This window comes from Battus philenor, unplaced genomic scaffold, assembly GCF_028537555.1.
Source record: "Battus philenor isolate CCGP_79_NKW_IND1 unplaced genomic scaffold, ilBatPhil1.0.hap1 SCAF_2, whole genome shotgun sequence".
In the NCBI taxonomy this organism is placed as follows: Eukaryota; Metazoa; Arthropoda; class Insecta; order Lepidoptera; family Papilionidae; genus Battus; species Battus philenor.
The window spans coordinates 10499045-10516223 of NW_027181682.1; the positions used below are offsets into that span (position 1 = coordinate 10499045).

Consider the following 17179-nt stretch of genomic DNA (forward strand, 5'->3'; position numbering starts at 1 on the left):
TCAAAATTACAATAACATATGAACTTCATTACCTATTGTACAAGACAATTTGATGATTATTCTGGCATCAAATCAAATTCTCTTTATTTTTTATTATTAAACAGATCATTACAAGTAAAAGATAAAATGTAAAGCTTTTCAACGCAAAATGGTTTGGTAGTTTTCGCTACTTTACTATCAACGCTACGTTATATCTAACCTGTTATAGCCTATAACAGAAAAATTATTTATCTACGACTAACAAAGTTAAGTCATCCCTTTCTGATAAATAGGATAAATTCGACAGACGATCCAATTACATAAAATAATCAAACTCTCTAAATATGTTTTTTTTAACCGTATTGCAAATTTTCTTTCTTCTGGTGATTTCTGAGTGATCTGTGGCGAAAAGATTCAATGTTGTTGACAGATTTGTTTTTTTTTTGTAGTTGTCAATTTTTATACACAATAAACCTTGGCTATTGCTAAATTTGGTTAAATAATTGTCATTACAATACCGATTTAACTGATTTAAATAATTATGACCGAGATACTAAATACTAAAGAAACACTTGACAAGAATCTGGAAGATTTCGAAATACAAGAAGTTTTAAAAAATGGTACTGATTTACGTGAGTACGCTCTACAAATCGATAAGGAAATTAAAGAAGCTGAAAAAACTTCTGTATCGGATTATTTAAGGGAAAGTGAAAATATTGCTTCCCTGCATGGTCAAATCGAGGAATGTGATGGTATTCTAGCTCGCATGGAAAGTATGCTCTTAGTATTCCAAGTACGTATAACAATAATACAACAATAGTACTATTTATCATCATCATCATTTCAGCCACTTCCACAACATAGCCGTCCCTCTTAGATTTCCAATAGGGCTGATTATTTCCGCACTTAATACAAAAGGATATCATTTATGATTACCATTTTGTTCAATACTAAATATCATAAGCATATATCATACCAACTTATGTACAGATTCTGTTTATCCAACTAACCTAAACTTAATACGTTAATGGTGATATTATTACAGTGTTCAGTTTGATTTATTTTTTATATACAGCTACAGAAAAAAAGTGTTTTTGTAAATGAGTGAAGGTGTTATTTAATATTAACTGACATGTTACAATAGTCTTATACTTATACATGCTGCTTTTCAAAAAGAGAACTAATAATTTTTATCTTTTTATCTATTAGTAAATTCATCAATTATTAAAAATATATAAATAGTCAACAATATCTTATCTCCTCTGATATTTAAATATAAGAATTATAAATATATTTAATTGTTATAGAGCAGTAAACATTGAAATTTAGGAAATTTTTTAAAAAAATTGTGGGATTTACCTTAATCTACAGAATTAATATTATAGTTCAATCATTGCTTATTATTATTAAAATGTAATGATCTAGTTAATCAAACAAAATAAACTGTAATCCTCATCTTGAATAAAAACAATATTAGAGCGCTCTGGTTTTTACTATAACATATGTGTTGTAAAGTAGTGAATTTAACAAGTAATTAATTTATATACTGTACGACTTTCTTTTAATGTTGATATTAGTTGTTTCCCATAAAAATATATTTTCTTTATATATTCCAAATTTATTACACAATTAATGTTGTTCCGCAGAATGACTTAGGAAGCATAAGCAATGAAATCATCAGTTTGCAGAAACGGTCTGTAAATATGTCTGTTCAACTGTCCAACAGGCAAGCACTTAAGGGGCCACTTTCGTCATTTATAGAAGATATGGCTGTTTCGGAAACACTTATTTTGTAAGTTGTTATAAATTTTGTAGCATTATCTGGCTACCAGTGTGTGCAAAAGCTTACTTTAAAAAACAAAGACAAAAAAATAAAATGAAAACTTTTGTAATTGAAATTAACCCATAGTAATTTAATGAACTGTATAAAAATTATCCGGAGAATGTTTTAATAATTATTAATTTAAAAATTTAAATAAATTTGGTAATAATAACAAGTTATAAAAATAGTGATTGCATTTGATGATTCCAGTGGCATCAATAATGTCCCCGTAACAGACAAAGAATTCATGGTGCAGCTGGCAATATTAAATCAAAAACTCACTTTTGTAAAAGAACAAGATTTTAAAGAAACCAAGTCCTGTCATGATGTAAAGGATGTATTAGAAAAGTTAAAAATAAAAGCAGTATCTAAAATACGATCTTACATACTGGAACAAATATACAAATTCCGTAAACCAATGGCCAACTATCAGATACCTCAAAATACAATGCTTAAATTTAAATTTTTCTTTGAATTTGTATTAACAAATGAAAGGAATGTTGCTCAAGAAATATGTAATGAATACATTGACACACTAAGTAAAGTTTATTACTCCTATTTTAAATCATATGCATCTCGGCTAGATAAGCTTAAATATGAAGAAGTAGCAACAAAAGACGATCTTATGGGAATAGAAGATGGCTCCAAAGGAGGATTTTTCCAAAAGTCCAATTTAAAAAATAAAAATACTATATTTACAATCGGAAACCGAGGAGATGTCTTAGCTCAGCAGTTGGAAGCTCCAATTATAGTTCCTCATGTGCAGCAAAAGACAAAAGTAAGTTAAGATACAGGTTTTATAAATACTGTAAAAATTATTTAAGACAATGTAGAAATGCAGGAAGTTTCTAGTGTCTGTTGATGTTTCCAAAAAATGTAAATCAGTAAACACATCTCTTTAAATCTTTCCTTGTGAAACCAAATAATTTCTGTAGTGCTGTTTACATACCTTTAGTTTTTAATTGATATTACTTTTCTAAATGGTGTATGAAATATGATATTTTTATCAAGATAAAAGTCTAAAGTCGGTCTTCTAGTCATATTACTTTCTGTTTCTGAATGCAGTGGACCAATTATTACAAATCTCTACATAGACATTATCAGTACTGTCCTCACAAATACTATAATACATTTAAACCCAGATTCCTTACAAAAAGGTGAAGCTTATGGCCTCTATTGTAAATTTTGGTGTCATGCATATAGAGATTTTTTTCACTAAATGCAAAAAAACTGACCAACTGAAATTGCATTCTGAACTATCAATATTAAAATTTACAAAATTTGCTATATTCATTTTTGGTCACAAAATAAATTCAATTATTATTATTATTATTAAATAACAATAAAAAATATTGAATTTCACTGTATGAGGTTGCTGTATGTGTATTTGTTCACTGTATGCTCTGTTTGGTAATGATCAACTGAAAAGGTATGTGTGTTTAATAGGCAGCATGTTTCAACATGATCCAAATTGTTATCTAACAAATGCCATACAACCGCTGCAGAAAACTATTATTGACACGTCAGAATTGACTGACAATCAATAAGGGTTAACTGACCATGATATACATGGTCAAAAAAAATTTATGACTGCTAAAGAAATACTTTGATGTTCATTTATAACAAATAAATCTTGTATACGATAAGACTCTTGTTCCAAATTACAATTGCTAATTTTTATTTCGTCATACTATCTTTTGAATTGCTTCCATAAAATATTTCAGATATTTTCCACATGAAGTGTGTCCAGTTACTTTTAATTATCTCAATGTGACATGTATTAAAGTAATAATGCTTTTTTTTGGACTCAAATGGTTTTATTTATAGATTTTTAAAAATCTTCTAATTTATGTGCATGCAAATTAATTTCCAAAGATAGTTGTCACATACACATAGTACCTATGTGTTATTGCCTTTCTTTTATAAATGTTTGTTTTCTCCCTCAATTTTAAAGATATTTTGGTCCACTTCAGTGTTTGTGCTTAACAATCGAATTCTCCTTTGTTTCTATTGAGGTTTGTGTATGATTATTTTACCAAGTAATTATTCAAATAATATTATCACTCTTTGATATTTTTGTCTCATTAGATATTTATTTGACGATCAACTAATGAACAAATAGAAGTGTTAATTTTCTTCTACAACTTATTAATTTTAATGACTACCCACATATTATTATTTTTGTTTTCAGTACTCATACGAAGCACTATTCAGAAGTCTGCAGTATGCATTAGTGGATAACAGTTGTAGAGAATATTTATTTACAACAGAGTTTTTCCATGTTAAAGCAAGCCATGCACAAGAGCTTTTTGATAGAATATTGGGAAAAACATTGTCATTACTTGTGGTTTGTATGTCTATCCTATTCTTTCTAAATAGTGTTAATTTTACTATTTGTAATATATTTTAAATAGTGGTATTTTGGTTTTTCTAGAAAAATGTGGAAATCTATGTATTAGAATGTTATGATTGTCTTGCACTATTTCTGTGTATACAATTAATCAACAGATATAAATGGATGTGTCACAAAAGGGCTGTACCAGCCTTGGACAGGTAAATAGTAAAAAATATTAATTTTTTACATAACTACATAATAAATAATTTTTTAAATGTTATTTCAGTTATTGGGATTCTTTGTTAAATGCATTAAGTCCAAGGTTGGAGCATGTGCTCAAACTAAATATACAAAGTGTAAGAGAATGTGACCCTGCAAAATTATCTAATAAGGAACTTGGACCACATTACGTAAGTCCTTTAGCTTTTACTATAAATTATATGTCCGAAAGATTCTCGAGTGGTGATCACGAGCCCAAAAAGTCGCTGGATGCAGGCAGCACAGGGCAGGTCGTCGTGGCGATCTTTGGGGAAGGTCTATGCTTTGCAACGGGCGTCCATCGGCTTAAGAGAAGAAAAAATAATATTTATGACTTCATTTAAATATTTAAATTATACAAAATCTATTGCAAAATCTTAAATATCTCTATCAATATGGACAGTGTACTACCAGATGAACATTTTATTTAAATTATTGTTTTAATCATCATAATTTTCAGATTCTATTATAATAAAGCTATTCTGTACAAATTGTTCACCAGACAAATGGTTTCAATAACCACAGTTATTTATTTTTTATTTCAAAGGCAAGAAAAAGGTTGTGCCTCATTTTCATTAATAATCGATACGGTAGGCCCTCGACTTTTGTACCTAATTGCTTCCTGGAAGTGTGCAAATGTTGAACATTCGAAAAATTTTAACCAAAAAATATTTTCAATTACATAACTGTCTATATGCTTAAATAAAACATAAAATGTCATACTAGTACTTTTTTATAATTTCTTCATAAATTTGTCAAGGTTGAACACAACCCTTTTAATGCGTATAGTGCCTTTTACTGTGTTGAGTGTCCTCATATAATATCGTTTTTAAAAAACATTCGAAGTAGCTAATTTTTGAAATTAGCATGCGCGAAAGTCGTAGACTTAGCTGGGTTCTACAAAGAGGTGTAATAAAATTATTTTATTTTTGCACAGATAACTCGGAGATATGCGGAGTTTTCGGCTGCGATGTTAAGCTTAAGTGAACAATTCCCTTCTGAAGAGTTAAATAATCTCTTATTGATTTTACAAGATGAAGTCAACTGTTTCTTATTAAAGATGGCAGCAGAATTTCCGCAAAGAATTCAACAATTAATATTTTTAATTAATAATTATGATATGGTTTTAAGCATTCTAATGGAAAGAACCAGAGACAACACAAAAGAGGCAGAAAGCTTCAGAGAACAGTTACAAGCAAGAAGTACAGAATATGTTGAAGAAATTTTGAGCCCCCATTTCGGAGGTTTAATGCAATTTGTAAAAGAAGGAGAACAGTTAGTTGAATGCGGCAAGACAAGTGAATTGAATAACTTGGAAAAGAAGTCAATATCTTTAGTTGCTTCATTCACGGCTGGATGGAAACAGAGTCTCGAAGAAATTCATAGAGAAGTACTCATATCATTTCCGAATCTGGTTACTGGATCTGGATTGTTGCAAATGGCCCTCACTAATTTTGTGCAATACTATCACAAGTTTGCTAAGTTACTGACACCCAATGCTCGTACCCAGTTAGTCAACATACATGTAATTATGGTAGAAATAAAAAAATATAAAACAAATTACTAGATTACGACTATGTTCTTTAATTTATTATAGCAATATGTTAGAGGTAATAAAATATCTATTATGAAAATTCCAAAAATTTTATTTTTTTACATCCTTATTTAAATCACAGAAAGTATAATGAGGAAAACCACGGTCGGACTGGACATTCTAGTCATTTCAATTGCATTTCTGTAAACGTGCACATATGCCTCTTCTTTTTCGGAATATATTTACATGAAGAATAGCACATCAGGTGGACACGTTCGTACGACGAGAATGTATGACGTACGCTATGAATAATCATGGACAACCCAACATTTTTTGCTGTTCCTAAAAATTTTAACAGTAGTATTTTCTTAATAAACTTTTATTCCACTCGGTCCACAATGTGTGCCCTTAAAAACTTAATTTCTATTCCCTTTTTTAACTCGAATTCTTGCAGTACAGACTTCCCATATAATATACAAACTTACAGCAAATAATAACTATAAATCAGAACATTTACTAATTATTTATAGTTTCATTTAACTTCTATACACGAAAAGATTATTATCACTGGTTAAAAAAACATATGTAATGTATAATACAAGTAGTTGGTTTACCGCCAACATATACCATTATAAATAACCAATTAAAGCAGATAAAGGAGAGCAAAAACAGTAATAGTGTAAATATTCTCTTTGAACATCCACGATAAAGCATATGAAAGTTTTTCTTCAATTAATACTTGTTATTTAATTCTTAAAAACACAAGTTTGCCAAAACAGGTACCATTGTATAAATATGTATGGGAAGTTCGAGGGTAAACAATTTTAAGAAAGTAAAATTTTTCCAGAGTGTTAAAACCAGCTTTTAGTACTATAGACTCAGCAATAGCAAACAGACCATAACATTACTTTTTAGTACCATACATATTGTAAGAGGAACACAAACATTGTGCACAAAATTTTGTAATTTTTTGACTACAAATTTACAAAATAATAAACAAAGTGCTTTGTGGTTCTTTTTTTGTGCTACACATTGCTTTCTTAACCCATTCGAGATATTTTTTGAAAAAGCAAATGAATTAATTTTTTGTACACGTTGTTAATCATAAGATAATTTTCATAATGATTATGATTGCACATAGTATTTCCAGCTTGATCACTAGAAAAATTATTAAAAAGATTTTCATTTATACAATTAGATATTATTTGTAACAATCTAATGTTTCCATTATAAACATTGCATAAGCTATTTTAATCAGCCTCGAATGAGTTAAAAGTAAACACAGTAAGAAGAGCAAATAATTGTGTAGAATCCAAATAACTTTTACAAGACAATTAGAGAAAATATGGTAACAATCCCTGTGCCGATCATAGTAAAACATTAATAAATAATTTACAAAGCTTGTCAATCACATTACTTCGTTTTTCGTTGGAATTGCTCAGCAAAAGTTAAAACTTGTATATTAAAGTTTTTCCGCTAGATAATGCGCAGCTTCTATATATAAATACAAATCATAATCATTTCACAAATACTATTTTACAAATTCAACCAAGAAAACATAGTTCTTTAATAAAACTTCACGAAACAAAACTTACAAAGTTCAGATGCTTGTTAGAATTGTTACTAGTTATTCTTAAAAGCATAAAGTGAAAGTCATCTTTGGGATAATAAAACGAAGAATGCTTACATCCTCCATGCGTTAAAGTTATGTGACATAAAAAACTGAAATATTAATAACAGAAATAAATTTTGTCAAAAATTATAAAACAAACATGAGTGTTTTTATTTGTTTAAAAACCTAAGAAACATTCATGAAAACTATCAAATCGTCGCTATATACAGCACCTTAATTTAAAATTGTTTTTTAAACTTATTTACATCAGCAGAATAAATTACCCTTATAGATTATAAGCTCTTCACATGACGGAAATTCTTGATAGAGTATTTTTCCATACTTTGACTGGTTTTTCTCTAACATAATCCTTCAACAAGTTCTCTAGCTCCGTAGATATTTGTTGAGGCTTCCATGACAATAATGCTTGAGTTACACGATTTTGATTATGTCTTCTCATGTAAAGTAAGCTTGTAAAGATGGCCTCTTTCATTTGGGATGTAACTGTAAATTTAGAATTTAAAACTGTTCAAAGTTGTTTTATTGGGTAACATCCTATTTTAGTATTATATTAAAGTAGTTCATTGTAAAACACAATATATATGATTGATATTAGATTCAAAAGTCCATAAAAAGGCATACAATGAAAAAAGGTTATGGAATGATACACACTAAAGCAAAGTTAACATTTTGAACATTATTAAAAAATAATATCAACTGCATACCCCCTTAATATATACTCCCTTAAAAGTGTGGTAAGGGATGCCTATTTGTCAATACATTTATATATTATCATATATTTATATAGTTTATTAATGTTAATTTTATATTTAATGTCATTATGGTCATGGTCATGTCAACCGAGAAGACGCCCAGTCAGCAATCACAACCAAGTTTATGTTTAAATATAATAAATGTTTCCGTCCATTACTTATTAACATAATTATAGTTAATTATTGATTGCTTAAATTAAACTATGTTGATTATCTACTTAATAGGAAACAATAATTATCTACTTAATAGCAATCACATATAAATGTTATTTTAAATACTCAATGAAGTCATGAATGACAAGTAATGAATCTAATTACATATGTATATAAGTTGATTTAACAAAGATGTGATTTTGCTCCAAAGTATTATTATTCCCACTGATTATAACAAAGGTGTTTGTGCTTACATAATTGAATAAATAAAGATTACAACTTACTATCACGTTCTAGCATTTCCAATAACTGGTTAACTACAATTTCACAGTGTACTTTCATATCATTAGGATATGGCTTTAAAAGTGGTCCCAAAACTGAAATACAAAATTCTTTTACTCTATTTGGTGCTTGTTCCTTTTCTATTAGTGGTTGTAACATGTTTTTAACTATGTGCTTTTGGCACCAATGTGGTCCCCTACGTTTTGCTAGTATTATTAATGACATTCTAAGCATTTTCTTCTCTATGGGTATATCTGAAATAATAAAAATTAACATTGTAATAAAACATTGTAACATGTAAATGTGTATTATCAAACAAATGGTAAATAACAGCAAATACCCTAACTTTCTTTTTGATATATTGTTTATTTATAAAGCAAAAGGTTTAAATGTAAAAATTAGTAGTTCAATTGTTGTTAGCATCAATTGAACTATTAATGTGAAAAAAACTAAATCATTTATTTAAAAGTTAAAATTCCATTCAATAAATTAAATATTTTTATATTATAAGATTACCTTATAAATTAACATTATACATAGTTACTAGAAAATGTATCATTCTTACCTCGTAAATCGTTTATAGCATTCTTGAACATTTCTAGTATCTTTGCTTCAGTCCACTCTGTTACTTGGTAAAAATATTTACGACTTAAGATATCCCTTATTCCTTGTACCCTGTTAAATCTGTCTTCACACTTAAAAAAGTGTAGGAGGTACACTAAACACGTAACTAATGGAGTCTTTGCTGTAAAATTAAATAGATAAACAAACAATGTAGTATTAGGCTAAATTATTTTCAAAGTACCAGTTTTAGCATATTTTATAAATTACCTATTCCCATATGTGCCAATGGTAAAATGGGCATCCAAACTTCCAAACACTGCTTTATTAGAGCCACTGACTTAAACTGAATGCAATACATTGCGTCTAATATAAAAAGCCGTAGACGACTCTTTGCTCCAATAAATCGGCACACCACTGCATAGAAATGTGACAGGCTCTCCACAGTCCCAAAGTCAGGTGTATGATGTAATTGAAACAGTGCAAACTCAATATTGCATAAAACAGATTCAACAAAATTTCCAGAAGCACAAGATTGTTGAAGTTGCTTGATAATATATAACAAGACTTGTTCAGATTTAGTCATCTGTGGCGCAGGTGGCGCACTCACTTTGTTAAATAATTCGTCTTTGCGTGCAGGATCTGTCAAATATTTCATAAAACCAGCGAGGAAGATTCTCATGTTCATTTTCTTTATTTCATTAACAAAAGCATTCATAGCCTGTTTTGTTTCATGTGGAGGAACTTTTAGGATATGTGCAATGGCTTCTTCCAGTTGTTTAGAGACCGAGTTTACTTTAGCCTCTGAAATTTATTTAAGATTATTGAGTATCAACATTAGTAAAAGTCAAATAAATAACATTTTGGGAACATACCTGGCAATTTCTTTTCAAAGCACCTAACTGACGATTTTCCATACTTTTCTAGCATTCTGCACATAATGCTTTCTTTAGGATGCTCTGCCTTTGCTGAAGTTACACTTGATGCATTGCAAGGAGTTTTTTGTAAGCATTTGTTAGAGAAGATGTCAAGATCGTTGTAAGTTACCAATTTTGTTGATTTAAATATCTCAGAATTTGTTTTAATATCTTCAATTTTTTGAGAAATTGATGTTCGACTAGATCGCCTTTCATTTACTATGGATTTTGAATCCAAATTATTGGATGTATTATATTCTATACTACAGTTCACTGTCTTATCATTTACAACTTGTGGTGCCCTAGAGCTCCGTAAAATTCTTTTAGCAGCTGTTTCTGATTTATCAGACGAAAAACGCTTAAGCCTCTTACGACTGAGAGGAACTTGATTTTCAACATGATTCTCTTCGTGTTCTAACAGTACTTCTAATGTGCCTTTGTGGCTTGCGTCAGATTCATAGGATAAAGCTGAAGACAATCGCCTACTTCGGCTTCTTGTAGTAATGGAAGTTCGAACAGCAGATAAGGAATTTTGAGTATGATGGATGGCAGCAGCAGTCTCAATGTTTGTGGGAGTAACACTATTTATGGGAGTAGCATTATTCTGTACAGTTAAATCATTTGAATATTTTGTTTTGCATTTTGGTGACGTTTGATAAGGCTGACCTACTTCTTTTGGAATCATATTATCACATTTAGACAGCACAACTTGCAATTCATGGTTACTTTTGAAGTTTTTGTTTAAATTTTTATGGGGCTCTGTTTTAATTTTATTCTTTTCTTTTTCTCTTAATTCGGCCATTATTTTAACAGCGTTTTCATATGCTAATTTATTATTTTGGTTTGAATTAGAATTTTCCTCCAGGGTCTTTTTCTTGGACATAAGTTGATTTTTTCTATTTTTCCTGATTGTTGGAGTTATCACTCTTCGAATTTTACCTTTTGGAAGTAATTTTTTCCTCATTTTTTCTAATCTAGTCAACTTTAAGGACCTCATAGCCTTTTCTGCAGTTTTCACTGATATTTGAAGTGAGGTATCATTATCACCTCCGTCATTTCTATGTACACTATCTTGAATTTGTTCTTTATTTTCTATTTCATTGTGAGATTTACTACATAGCAATGACCTATCATTTTGAAATGATTTTATTTTATTGTTATTTGTAACTGTTTCAAAAGTATCTGATACATCCAAAACAGGACTCCTAATGACATAATCACAAGGTGTGATAGGTTTATTACGTAATTCACCACTTTGTAATGATGTATGTTCAAGGGAATTTATTTCGTTATTATTAACAACTATATCTAAAGTATTTGGTGCATTAACATTAGGACAACTTACAACACTATTGCAATATGAAATCAAGGGTTTCGACGCATGCATAACATCGTCATTACACACTGGTCCACTATTAATATGCTGGTCACGTACCAACAAATGGCTTTTTAACAAGGACTTTATATTTAATATCTCTTTTGCTAGATCAGAAATACTTGTTTTTAAAGTCTCATTTTCTTCACTGACTTTTGCAGCATCTTGGCAAGTATAAGGACATGACTCTTGAACTCTATTTGAACTTTGTGGCTTAACTGGTGACTTTGGCATAGGTGTTATCAATTCATGATCTAATCGCATATTGTTTAAAATACTTTCTACCTCTTGGTCAGTACGACTGTCATTCAGTATACTACTGTTGTTTATTTCTAAGCACTCACGCTCGTTTGTTAAATTTTCAAATATTCTTGTGCTCTGAACATTATCAAAATGGATGGGGCTGATGGCTTTATCGTTTTGTTTACTTTGAATAGTATTAGTGCCAATTGTTCTAACATAATTATGAAATTGAACAGGACTGGTCCCTATTTCTTGTACACTTTTAATATTTTCTGTTCCTAAAGCATCAACAATTAAATCAAAGTTAATGGGACTTGTCGTTTTATGTACAAAACGTGATTCTATCTTTTTGATTTTGATGGGACTTGTTGCTTTATCCAGATACAGGTGTCTCGCAGTAGTTGTACCTACAGATTTGGTTGTTACAAAATCTCTATAATTTGTTGTAATACCAACATCTTTACTTAATGTCTTGTTGCATAAATTGTTTTGATATAAAAATGCTATTGGACTTGTAGCAACCTCCACCTGTTTGTTACATACCGTGATAGGACTGGTGGCAATATCAACAGTATACTTTTTTTCTCTTTGTGTAATAGTACTAAACGGACTATCGTTTATGAAGTAATCTGGACTGTTAAAGCATTTTTCGATGTCTGAACAACCTGAAGATAAACCACAACCAGTATCTTCACTAATTACTTCATTTCCGGAATCTGAATCATGATCCCCATCCATTTTTTTGTCTGCAAAGTTTTCTGCAAAATCAAACAATACATTATTTACTTCTATTCTTCATAACCTTATATTTATATGAGGGATATTAATTTCTAAACAGCTTTCTAACAAATTCTTGTAAAGTAAATCAAATTTTAACTATTTGCCAGGAAAAGCTATAAAATATAATACAATATACATGTTCAAATCATATTGTTCAACATATAATTTTTGAACACTTACCATTATTTTCTTTTTTTTCTGAAATATTTGAACATCCTGTAGATAATTTCTTATCCTGTAAGATATATGTTGTAATAAGATAAACAGAATAGTTTATTTAGCAAAAAATTGCAATAAATCATGAAAAATTATTAATAATGTATTGATAAATAAAAATGAATTATATTGACACTTATGCTTTATGAATTAAGTATATTTATAAATTTTTCACAAAATTTATATTAATTAGTCTCAACACGATATGAAATAACAAAATTTTTTGTATCTTAATTAATAGAATTAATGAGAAGTTATTTTTGTCCATTGAAATTGAAATATACATAGGCATTAACAAAATCTGCTTTTTATATATTAGTACAATTACATCACTAATATATTACGGACTGCAAATTTTCTACCACAAAAAGCTATTAAAATTGATAACAAAAGTCTGCATACTGAACTATATTTTGATTTTAACATGCCTGGCATTAGAAATGGCCATCTGCCAGAAGAGTAAGACTTATGAAAAAGATTGGCAAAATTCAGTATTGTAGTCTTTTGTCTATTATTCAAATTTAATTATAAAAGAACATCAAATAAAATGCTGTGTTTATAACTACTACACCGTAACTAATAAGGCATATCTCATGGTGAATATAAATGTGTTAATAATGGGATTAGCCAAATTTGTAATCTATTTGATTTGAATTGCATAATCTTAAAACCACTTTATTATATATAAATACAAAATATACTATATTAAATTACAAAAATTTTAATTGCATTTTCGTTTTAATAAAAAAATAGAATATTTTTGATAAATAAATAGAATCAAAAACTGGATGTTTATATTTGTAAAAACAATACCTGGTCGATGCTGTCATTAGGTAATATTTCTGGACAATCAAAAGTATCCACTTCTTCAAGATCATTTTCAGAGCTAGAACTATTTCCAACATCATCACTTGATTTCATTGATTTAATTTTATCATATTTTTTTAGAATTGCTTTATGACATCTCTGCACTTTTTCTGAAATTGAAAATATTTTGATATATAATTAATCTGTATATATAGTCTGTCTATTTGTACTCAATAGATAAGATATCAATAGACAAATTATTAGGTCTATCCGCAGAAAGGTTTTTGAAAAAATGGTTTAACATCATGAGTTTATGTTAAGTGTTAAAAATTCCTTTTTATTCAAATTTTTAATTCTAAAGTTGCTGTGTTATACACCTATAATATAGCAACGCGTGAATGGGTACTGCTACTGGTAATAAATAAAGGCATCTGATATTTTAATGTATTTTCACCTAATGTACTGAAAGTTTAAGTATAATTAACTGATATCATTATCTATGCAAGATTCATCTGCACTACCAACGTGTAAGCGTGTGACTTTGAGCAATGGCGGCGCCATTAATATGGATCCGCCATTTACTCATAAAAATTGGTCAGTAGACATCTTGGTTACACCCAGCATCTCAAGACTGACAGGTAAGCTGCCATGAGAAGAATGCCAGAAGACCCTAATAGAAACTAAAATCAGCATATTCCCCTATAATAGCAATCTTTAACTTTAACTTAAAGCTACGAAAATTCCTACCACACCCGGATTTAAAAAGAGTCCACAACAAACTTAGAGGGTTTTAAATACAGGTACAATATTCTTAATACAGTAGCAAAACAATTTATACTCAAGCTTTATAATTAATTAAAAATCCTTCACTCTATATGATGATAAGTACTTTTGTTCAGAAAAATCGCTGGAAGTAAGTAAAACCAATAACTATAACTATAGTCAAGTGACACTCAAAAAAAAAAGCCCTTATTATTTATTTGCAAAAAAAATACTCTATTTACAATTTACATCCTAATATTGTATCTCTGTTTATAATGTAGGAAGTTTTTTTTTATTATATTACATATAAGTATAAAATTTTACTTACTTTTTCCCAACACAATATCTCGAAGTAAACATATGTCATTAAGTAAGTTATCATGTTCAGGTTTTTTTGCAGATGCAGTTTTAACTTGTTCTTTCTGGGAACCCTTTTCCAATTGACTTTCTATTTTCAAAGATTCAATCTGTGTTTCATATTGATGTACCAGCATCTGCAAAATCAATATTATTATGACTATAATATTACTTATAAAATACTAAAACCATGATCTTAAATAAATTTATGATAAATTAAATAACCTGAAGTTGATTTGCATGTGATTGAATAGCCTGGTATTGGTCATCTGAAATATTCAACTTTTTCTGCAGCTCTTGATTTTGTACAGATAATAATTGTACATCCTGCAATGAAAGATGAAAATATAACTAGAATTTTTTATTATTATTAACTAATGGATAAGCTATACATTTACTATAACATATATATATCCCTTATCGGTCATAAGGCACCTCTGATGTGTCAGCGGTAGTTTTATGCAGTGGTCATATGGCATGTGTGAGGTGACAAGTTGGATCATGTTGAAATATGTTGCCTATTAAATGGGCATATGATTGCCTTTTCTTTATTATTACCAATAGAGCATTTACCACACGTTGTTTTACTAAGAGAATTTTCAAAAATTTTTATTGTTTGAATTTATTTTTTGTACAGAAAATTAATACAGAGAAAACTTTATACATATTAATTCTTGAAGAGGAAACTGTACAATTTGAAAGATCTTTAACATCAGATAACAAGGAGAGATTGGATGGGAAACTACATATCTTGCAATCTGATGGTACAGGTAAAAATAGTGACTGCTTAGTATGTTCTAATCCTAAGTTGTCTGGAGAAAGCAAAACCACAGTATACTATAATAAAATGTGCAAAAGAAAACCATTTCTTCATGTCTGAGATTGTTTTACTTTAAAAAAATACCATACTTTAAAAACATACAAATAAATGTAGTATTTCTTCAGAAAATAAATATTTTTAACAACAACTTTAATAAACAACTTTTTTTCATATTTATTAAAAATAATTACAACCTGCTATGAATTAAGCATGTGAAATGTGGCATTAGATAAGGGATATATTTCGAGGTCCTTCACGGCTGACCAATTCATACACATACAACAAAATTTAAGCATTAATAATATGAAAATCATAATCAATTTAAATTAAATATTATAAGAAGAAGAAAAATAATTGTATTTGTTCTTAGTGAAATTTTTGTTTTAAAGCTTATTACATATGATATATATATATATATTTATATATATATATATATATATATATTTATATATATATATATATATATATATTTATATATATATATATATATTTATATATATATATATATATGTGTGTGTGTGTGTGTGTGTGTGTGTGCATATACATATAAGTACATTCATATATATAATAATTATAATTTGAGGTCCAAACCAAAAATTTTCTGACTAATACTTACTCTGGTTTATATTAGACTGATTTTACCAGAAATATTTCTAAATCTAGCTCTTACCTTTTCCCACTTACTGCATTTTTCCAAAGCTGTGTTGTATTCAATACAAACTTGTTTGCACTCTTCTTTTGCACCTACTAACTGTTTTTCAGTCTGTTCTAGCAATTCGGATTTAGAAAAATATTTTCTAATTAGAGAACTGTAACAAAAAGAGTTAGTAAATGTAGATTAGTAGAAACAATATTTTTTTATAAATTTCACTGAACATTTTACTTACTCAGTAGCAATTGTTTTCTTTTTAGCAAGATGAATATCTTTCCGCAGTTTTTCAATCTTAGATTCAATCTGAAAAACGGTAATAGTGTATTTATAATAAAGTATTGTAAGTTCTATGTCATATTTGATATTACCCTGATATTTTCTTTTTTCGTAAATTATATTTATGATGAACAATCTGATTGTTTATATGTCTAACATAACCAAAAACATTATAAAGTAAAAAACCACGACAATAGTTACAGTGTTAAGAAAATATTTAATCGTTTAATTTATAACAGGTAATCATTTACATGTTTTATCGTAAAACTAATTGAAATATGATATCTTAGTTAGTATATATATAGATTACGATTGTTATTATAAAAACTCATACATTAATTTCAATCTAATAGAACGAAAGAATTTGTTTTGGAAAAATAATAACCTATAACTCACCCCAACATTTTTTGGATTTTGTTGTAACAAATCTAAATCAAAATTGAAAGTACTTTCATCGAACGAAGATGACATTATCAATTGCAATTAAATTGAAATTTTTACACTGTTAAATGATATCCACATTATTGTTTTTATTTGAAAACATAATCACACAACCGGCGCGCGAGATAGTAACCTGCCATAACCTATAGAATATAATAAAACATCAAGTTTTTCCACAGATTAATGTAAAGATGATTTAATCAACAGATTCAAACTTATTAATA

General features: G+C 28.6%; 2 protein-coding genes across 2 annotated transcripts; one reads left to right on the top strand and one right to left on the bottom strand.

Moving 5' to 3' along the window:
• The first annotated feature begins 459 nt into the window (after nt 1-459).
• On the top strand, nt 460-6025 carry Vps52 (vacuolar protein sorting 52). Its single transcript, XM_068764872.1, has 7 exons — nt 460-772; nt 1626-1771; nt 2012-2579; nt 3993-4148; nt 4236-4354; nt 4423-4546; nt 5332-6025. Exons 1-7 carry the CDS (start codon nt 521-523, stop codon nt 5959-5961), a joined length of 1995 nt encoding a protein of 664 aa, XP_068620973.1. The 5' UTR covers nt 460-520; the 3' UTR covers nt 5962-6025.
• A 3-nt stretch (nt 6026-6028) lies between these two features.
• On the bottom strand, nt 6029-17060 carry LOC137922033 (repetitive organellar protein-like). The gene is made up of 12 exons (XM_068764871.1): nt 16911-17060; nt 16474-16541; nt 16257-16395; nt 14992-15093; nt 14738-14903; nt 13654-13817; nt 12805-12859; nt 10185-12602; nt 9580-10113; nt 9314-9493; nt 8751-9002; nt 6029-8044 (listed from the first exon to the last, which is right to left on the bottom strand). The coding sequence occupies exons 1-12, from the start codon at nt 16983-16985 to the stop codon at nt 7845-7847; spliced, it is 4353 nt and encodes a 1450-aa protein (XP_068620972.1). The 5' UTR covers nt 16986-17060; the 3' UTR covers nt 6029-7844.
• Nucleotides 17061-17179: the final 119 nt, after the last annotated feature.

Coding starts and splice junctions, on each gene's coding strand:
- LOC137922033 (XM_068764871.1), bottom strand. CDS start 16,985: ATGTCATCTTCGTTCGATGAAAGTACTTTCAATTTTGATTTAGATTTG. Junction 15,094..16,256: donor AATGCAGTAAGTGGGAAAAG/GTAAGAGCTAGA, acceptor CTTTCATTGCAG/GATGTACAATTATTATCTGT. Junction 12,860..13,653: donor CTAATGACAGCATCGACCAG/GTATTGTTTTTA, acceptor TATATCTTACAG/GATAAGAAATTATCTACAGG.
- Vps52 (XM_068764872.1), top strand. CDS start 521: ATGACCGAGATACTAAATACTAAAGAAACACTTGACAAGAATCTGGAA. Junction 2,580..3,992: donor ATGTGCAGCAAAAGACAAAA/GTAAGTTAAGAT, acceptor TTTTGTTTTCAG/TACTCATACGAAGCACTATT. Junction 4,149..4,235: donor AAACATTGTCATTACTTGTG/GTTTGTATGTCT, acceptor TGGTTTTTCTAG/AAAAATGTGGAAATCTATGT.